The 8416-nt window shown below is 32.0% G+C and overlaps 1 protein-coding gene across 2 annotated transcripts in view; it reads right to left on the bottom strand.

Annotated features, from left to right (window-relative positions):
• Positions 1–6517, bottom strand: part of LOC119643587 (protein krasavietz) — a 6953-nt gene extending 436 nt beyond the window's left edge. The window contains exons 1-8 of one of the 2 annotated variants that reach the window (XM_038042972.1): positions 6430–6517; positions 4285–4533; positions 4133–4233; positions 3514–3652; positions 2634–2799; positions 1622–1865; positions 962–1181; positions 785–907 (exon numbers count right to left, since the gene is read on the bottom strand). In XM_038042972.1, the coding sequence (XP_037898900.1) occupies positions 785–907; positions 962–1181; positions 1622–1865; positions 2634–2799; positions 3514–3652; positions 4133–4233; positions 4285–4522 (1231 nt within the window). In that variant the 5' untranslated portion in view covers positions 4523–4533; positions 6430–6517. Of the gene's footprint in view, positions 1–784; positions 908–961; positions 1182–1621; positions 1866–2633; positions 2800–3513; positions 3653–4132; positions 4234–4284; positions 4534–5750; positions 5895–6429 lie in introns of those variants that run through there. The other variant, XM_038042973.1, reaches the window with a different exon arrangement.
• Between the last annotated feature and the right edge of the window lie 1899 nt (positions 6518–8416).

The raw sequence follows: 8416 nt of genomic DNA, 5'->3' as shown, positions 1-8416 counted from the left end.
ACTTATTGAACATATAAACCAATAAATTTATTTCACCCAGTGCATTATTAGAAGAGAAAATTTCTGAGAAAACATGTACAAGCGAATATTGGCCAATTTACACAAGTCGTAGGAAAAATTGGGCACCCATATTACGCATGAGGTTGTACATTTTTTTAGCACTTAAAAATACATAATAAACTTATTGAACATATAAACCAATAAATTTATTTCACCCAGTGCATTACTAGAAGAGATAATTTAAAAAAATGTGTACAAGTGAATATTAGCCACTTTACATAAGTTGTGGAAGAAATTGAGCACCCATATTATACTTGATATTTCTTCAGCACTTAAAAAACACAATAAATTTATAGTGTAAATATATAAATTAATAAATTTTCTTCACCCAGAATGTTCTTTAATTGGTAAGACAAATTGGACATTCGAAGAAATGAGCAAAGCGAACGATTTTAGTTTTCTTTTTTGTCACAGATCTCATTGACCTAATAGTCGATTGCAATTAAGAATTATTAGGTAAGCAAAGCATCTTCGTTAAATAAATGATTTTGCAATTTTGGTACAATAAAAGTGTAAGCATAGTAACAAATTTATTCTCAAAAATTGCGGATTATGACCCAAATGTTCCTTTATAAGCTGAGCTTTCTTGCATGTACGCCCACCGGGCGTAAAAACGCCTTAATTTGAAATTATTGTATGAATACTTGTGAGATAGTGTAAGGTATTTAATGGTGAGTCGCGATCCACTATAGTGTTTTTACCTGTTTTCCAATATAAACCTTACCTTCCTCAGCAGATTGCAACCATTCAACAAATTTCTTCATTTGTTCGAGGAAATGCATTTTGCCCTTGCTTGAATGGCTATCCTTGTACCAACGCAAAATAATCTCTTCCGATAAAACTTCGGCTAAAAGGATATTAAAGACTTATTACAAATATTTTAAAGATGCTTTGCACATACTTTTGTAAAAGAGTAAGATGATTTTTTGAAAAGCTTTCATAAAATTCATATTTTCATAACAGAAATCTTGGACTTTCTGAATCAAAGCTAATTCCGCGCGATCGGTGCTGGTAAAGGCCTGCATTAAAGGACAATAGCCTTTCAAATGGCGTACTGCCTGCTCAGTGACAAGTTCCTCCTTTTTATTCCATTCACCCAAAGACATTACAGTGGACCAGATCTGTAAACACATAAATAAACAATTAAAAATTATGTTCGCTTGTTTTGCAAAGAATCTCTTATGACCACTGAAATTTTGAACACTAAGTAATTTTGTGCTGTTTGGATTGGAGCAGTCTACTCCCACAATTTAAAATGGTTCTCACAATCATGCCTACCATATTACAGATTGTCATGGAATATAGACCGTAACGTATTGACAAAAATTGACGATTGTTTTGTGGTTGTTTTACTCTTTTAACTTGTAAGAAAACTTATTATGCAGAATGAAATAAAGAATGTCTTCTTAAGTTAGAAGCATAAACGTACCAAATGAACAATCAGATATATATTTTTCTTATTTAATGGTCTCACGCACAGAATGACAAAATTGGTATACTTTTATTTCGTGGGAGTGGAACTGTATTTCACTTTTTTTTTTTTCATTTTGCATTAACTTACAATTACAATAATTTCATGTTCAGGAATGTTGGCTTTCTGGGCAAATTCTTTAATGTCGGCTGTTATTTCGGAGTGCGGTTTCTCGTCGTTTATATCATCAATTAGAGTTTGTTGCAGCTCCCGCTTAGCCTCTTGGCTGGCTTGAGCTTTATGCAACTTGATAATTTCCGTTAAATCTTTTTCAAGAAAAACTTGTTTGAAATTCTCCTCAGTACGTTTATTAGGTGGGAAAAAATCCATAAGCCTGGTTTGAAAATATTACATATAAAAAAGAAAATTATTTTAACGCATCCTTCTCACTGAGTACAGTACTAAGTTACGTATTCACGTAAGAAACGATTCTTTTCTCATCACTAAAGGCAAAACTTAATTCATTTTTTGTTTACTCGTTTGTGCCATTTTTATAAAGAATTTTTGATAGCTTTTTAACTTTTACTGTGTTCTGTCTTGACGTTGTGGACCATCGCCATACTTTCTCCCAAAAGGAATGATATTAAAATGACATAACAATCGTTTACTTCTTCAACGCACACCGGAAATTCCATTACCAAGTTTAAAAGGTCTTTCACATAAAAATTTCTCTTTCACCTCGAAACGTTAGCTATAGAAATCATTGCGTGATTCACTTAAGCTCTGAGAAGTTAAGTCTTTGCTTCAGCTGCATAATCTCTACTCGAACAGTAGAATAGCTGAGTAGTCAATTTATAGAGCTAAGCCGGAGCGAAATGGCTTACGCTTAAGAAAGAATTATAAAATAATCATCCTTCCAGTTGAATCAAGAGCCATAAGCCGTCTTGCAAGCAGTTGGTCAATTCTCAAAGTTATAATTACTTAAAAAAAAAATACCAATCTTTTGGCACTACATACGGAACGACGTAACTTTATGTAAAAATTTTGACTGCTTATTTCAAAAACAATCTTTCCATTTTCAATTTACAATTAATTAAAGGAATTACAATCTCTTTCTGAATATCTCCGTAAATTTGATTGTAAATAAAACATCCAAACTTACTTGCTTTCCAGTCCCCCTTTTTTAAGTGCTTGTATTAGGGATTGCATACCCTTTTCTTGTTTGAAGGTAACAAATAGTTCTACAAGAAAATCCAGGGCAATGCCGTCTTTAATTAAATGTTCATTGTTGAGTACTAATAGAACATTCGGTGGCACTGAACCATTACCTGGAAATATAAAATATGTAGACAATTTTAGAGGATTTACTAATGATGATATAAAAAAACTGTAATTGATTTCGAGCCTTTTGCATTTTGAAAGTAATGCAAAAGTCAGTACAACCTAAAATATTTGCTATACCACCACGTATAATTTGTTACATTTTTCCCTTAATGGTAGGAATAATAACAAATTTATTTAAAGTGGAAAAGGATTTAAATTTTCAAGTATTATAAGAACGCTTTTGAAGTTAGCGACTTGCCGCGACGACACAAATCAGGCAGTTATAGTGGCTCCGAAGCTGACTCGATTAAGTAGAACACGTTGAAAAGCGCATTAACGTTAAAGAACGTTTCTCTTGAAATCGAACACCTGTCAAAACTTTCATGGTTTATATGTAGTAATAGATTAAACTAACATTTCAAGACCAATAAGTACAAAGTACGATGCTTATAATTTCGATTTTTAGAAACTGCATGTCATCCGGTCATAAAAACTTGCAATCTGTTAACAACAATCAAAGGCGAAAGACAGAGAAGTTATCTTGCTTTTACGTTGTGTTAAGAAAGAAGAGCGTTATAGCAAATTTGTTTCTATAGAGCGCTTATTACACTGACTTTAACGATAGATTGCATTAAAAATGGATTTAATTATTCCTTCTTATATTTCCCTGACTGAATACACTTTGTAAAATAATTATTGATTAAATTCATTCAACTTACATAACAATAGCGCCGTCATACGCGCCAGTTTGATACGTTCGCTTGGAGTAAAACCTTTAATGAAGACTAATACTTTCTTCATTTCTTCTTCGAACATCTTTTCCAAGTACTTAAATCGACGCATGAGATTGACGAAAACCTAAAAATAGGAAAACATTTAGCAACTAACGCAAACCGAAATTATGAGAAAAGAATGTATTAATATATCATATTAATCGTCAAGCGTGCGCGTACATTGTCTACAACAGTAGTTGTGGTATCTCTGTAGTTCTACATAAACTAACAAAGTCTTGTTAATAAACAAGAACGAACACAAGTAATCCTCGTGCTACACGTAATTAGTGCTACAAAAATGAAATCATTGGAATAAGAAACGATTCGCTGTTGGCGATATCCCTTTGCAACTCATTGTCTCTTTTCTTTTTTGGATTGTAGCAACAAATGAAATCTTTGTTAGCAGATCAACAGCAATGCTTAAATAAAGACAAGTAGATCTGTTGCTTTTTTTCTAGCATACTTGGAACACCATCTATTTGTGATTTAATCAAATATATAGCTCTAATTCATATGCCCTAGAAATAAAAAAGAAAGTCAAACAAAAAAGTTGACGGAAATGTACCTGCTCATGGTTGCGCATTGCTTCCATATCTTCTGGTGCTTCAAATATGCAATAATTTGTACGCGGCTTCTCGCCATCCTGTGATATAGAACCTCCAGGAACTAAAACCATCAAGATGTGATAAGTTTTTATTTATAAAAACATGCGCATACCTAAGAGGCCACCAGCAATCAATATATCAAATAGTACCTCGCCGTAACGGCGATAGTCAAGTTTATTACCAGCGCTGACTAAAAATTTTGCAATTTGATCCAAGTCACCACCAGTTTTTTCGAGACCAGCAATGACCGCGTCACGGAATCCCGTTGGGTCATATTTTTCTCTTTCATCTCTTTTTCTGGTCTTGATACGCTGACCTGATAGTACTGGTCTTTCAGCTTTTTGACTCATACAATAAATTGCTGAAAGAGAGAATTATTATAAAAATAAAGAACCGAAATAAAACAAATTTAGTGAAAAGTAACTAGAAGGCGACACATGTTAGAGACTTTACTGGCCAAATTAATTTATGAGAATTATAAATTTGGCACCCGATGATACTCTTAAATGTGTTCTGGCATTTTTATATGACTTAGATAACCGCTGAAATTTTTCAAGGTATCAAACGCAAATGAAAATGCCTTAAAGGAACTTCGAACGTTTTCTAACGATTTTTCATATTTCACGCAAACCTGATGTAGGGATAATTATAAACTAAATAAGATTTCGAAAATCTATCTTAATTATTTTTAAAAAGTATCCTTAACTTTTTGTATTGAACTATTCAAATTACACCCATGTCTGATTTTTTAACCCAAATGATACGACCAATGGTTTTCCATAGTTCTTTTGAAACTTATTTAACACTATTCCGCGCTTTATGTTAAATGTGTTTAAAATCTTAAATATTCCTATTATCGCAACTGCTGTGGGGCTTTGACAATGCATACAGTCTTTTGTAACAGCATCTATACTTTCTAAGCATTACAGTGAATTTTATAATGCGTTTATTCATTTGAAGCACAATGTTTCTCTCACATTGTTGTCATCACTGTTAACACAATAAATTTTAGTAAACAAGACCGTCAGAATAAGCCTACCAACCCCCTACGCAGCGACTGTGTACATTCTTGATAAATTCATGAATGATAACTTACAATCTATTTCAACTAAATAATCCGTCTAAGAAACCACTGGATCATAAGAATCTTGATTTGGGAAAACTCTAGTTATCCCACGTAATCAAATATATGTACGCGATAACCAAATTCCGCCGGTACGGATATAGGGTAGTTTTCAGAGATTCAGCAATGCAAGATAGACAATATCGAAATATTATACATAATAATGTATGCACAGCAAAGATTAACTTTCAAAAACTAGAAATTTGAAAACGAGGCCTGCTTTATCTCTTTGTCATGTGGTTATAAATACTGCACTCTTCTCTTTATTGTTTGCTCAGCTACTCATAACCTGTTATATATCTTTTTGAATCAATTTGAATATTTAACAATAATTTATATTGATTTATATCTATTTCGAGGCTATCCCATGGAAACTATTCCCTAATTTCTTAAAATACTTCAAAAACGAGAAAATTCAACATTGAATAAGTCTTAAAATGTCACCTTAAACTTACTTGCCTCAGTAATGACGTGTTTTCAATTTTTTATTCTGCAAACAGGACTAATTCAACAGTTGATTTTTTAATGAAATGTGAAAGCGCGTGATGGCTTTGTTATGAAAACACATGAAACACAAGAGCAAAGTACGTGCATGTAATTACAATCTCCACAAATTAAATCTTAACAAATTAAGTCCTGCCGCAACAAACTAAACGTTTTTGTTTTTCGATGAAAATAGGAAGCGTTTTAATTGAAGACAAAATAGAACATACGTTGTGCTTGCCCAATCAACCAATATTTTAATGAGGAAATCCGATCTAACGCCATTTTAGGCTGACAGGGTTGTATTTTTAAGACGAAAGGAAACAAGCATGCCAATCCACATGTTTTGGAAAATTGGATAATAAAAAAAAAGGTCAAGCGTTAACTTAAAGTTGTCCCTCTACAATTGCAACCTCAATAATATTTGCTTATTTTCAACACTTTGCACTCAGTGTAATTATTTTCATTGTCAGAAACATTGTCTTCCTATAAAAAAATGGCGTTTTCGTCTCTACGTCAACGGTAGCCATTTTCTTTTCCTTTGTTCGCTCTACTTTACTACTTAAACTATTTTATCTCTTTTGTAGAACTTATGATAATTTTTTTCAAGTTTTTTTTTATAATTATTTAAAATTTCGCCGTTATACTTACGATTAAAACAAAAAAAAATTTACACGGCCGAGAAAAATTTATATTAAAACGAGAAAAATTTGTATAACTTGCTCCTTTCTCAAAGAATAACACACTTATGACACGCATTAAATTGTTATAAGAACAGTGTTGCCAAGATGAAAGTTTGAAACAAAGAAGTTGATTATTGTAACAATAGAGGTTTCTCGTTGGCTTTATTAAAACAAATAAGACAAGAATTATGCTAGCTGAAACCATTAGGAGGCTGCACAATGATGCCTCATTTTCGTTTCGGGTTGAAAACTCCCAATTGGCATCCGCGCTACCGTATTTCTTACAGAAAAATGTAAGTAAAAAAGTTTTTTAGAATCAAAAAAGAAAAACTCAACGCAAATATGGGCCAAAAATTTATAAAAAGTAAGAATTTTGCTGGTCTTTATAATAAATAAATAAACTTTATGACACCATCGAAGGCTTTTTTGTGTAGTAATTGACCTACAATTTGGAAATTACATAATTATGAGTCTGGTAGAATATTTTCATCTTAACAATAAAAGGGCTTTATTGCTTGTTTTTCAGTTCTTACCAAATAATGCATAGTATAAATCCAAACTGCAATTTCCATATTATATAAAAAAGGTATACGTTAGTGCAAAGTAAACAAAAATTAGATAAATAATCTCCAAATTTAAAATAAATTGTCTTTATCCATCTTGTGTGTTGTGTTCTTTTACTTGTATGTATATATGCAAAACCATGAAGTTTTGTAAAAAGTCTAATTTTTCATAAAAACTTGCGGCGATTGAGAAATGTTTTTGTTTTGCATGTCAATAAAACAAAAGAATGCAACGCACCGCAAGAAATAATGCAATTTATTTTAAGTTTAGGAATTATTTATCTAGTTTATATTTACTTTACACTAATGCATTTTTATTTATTTATTTAGTTATTTATTTATTTATTTATACATGAAATTCAACTACAGAAAATTACAGTCGAATTCAGTACATGTTAATAGAAAATCTTATACTAATTGTTTTGAAACTAGTACGCAATAAACAGGAAGAAAAAAAGAAGAATAATAATAAGCAAGTAAGTTCAGAAATAAATTAAAAAGTTATTATTATTATTATTATTATTTTAATTTTAGACTAATGAATTGAATTCTTAGACTAATAAAAGAGACATTGAGCACTAGCAACACAGGCTATCGGCTCTTAAAAAGTTAAAAATAATAATTCATGTATAAATAAATAAAAAGGCAACAAGAACAGATCGAATATAGTTAACTTGCGTATATTAAGCATAGTTGCTTTAATAGACTTTAAAGGGTCCGATAATGAGAATAAGTGATAGACATCATTTAGGTTCCTGCAAACAACTCTGAGCGGGTTAAACAGCTCATAATTGTATTTACATTGACTAAGCTTAACCACGATAAAGTGCCTAGAAAAGCGATTGGGGACATTAAAGCTTATTTGACCAAGAAATGCAGGCGAGTCAATAGCACCATTTATTACCTTGATTACGAAGGAAACGCCAAGAACAAATCTACGTTTCTCGAGAGACAACAGAAACAAACTATTTTCATAGGGGGGAAGAAAGGAAATCGGATCCCAACACAAATTCCTAAGGGCAAACAGCAAGAATTGCTTTTGAATAGATTCAATTGAATTTATATATCCCCTATAGGAAGGAGATCACACAACAGAGGCATGCTCGAGTATGGGTCTAACCACACACATGTACAGCCTTTTCGTAATGTAGGGATCGTCAAGCTTTTTGGACCACTTTTTTATAAAACCAAGCGTGAACCTAGCTTTGCTTAACGAGAGCTCAATATGCAAGTTAAAATGTAACCTATGATCAAATAGAACGCCTAAATCTGTAATCGAATCGACGTCCTCCAACATATGCGAATCTGTGAAATATTGAGTAATGAATGAGTTCCTTCTTGAGAAAGAAAGCTTCTTACATTTATTTAATTTTAGTTTCAGAAGATTCAAAG

The sequence above is a fragment of the Glossina fuscipes genome, unplaced genomic scaffold (assembly GCF_014805625.2).
Source record: "Glossina fuscipes isolate IAEA_lab_2018 unplaced genomic scaffold, Yale_Gfus_2 61344, whole genome shotgun sequence".
Taxonomy (NCBI): domain Eukaryota; kingdom Metazoa; phylum Arthropoda; class Insecta; order Diptera; family Glossinidae; genus Glossina; species Glossina fuscipes.
This window is presented reverse-complemented; position numbering and strand designations above follow the sequence as displayed.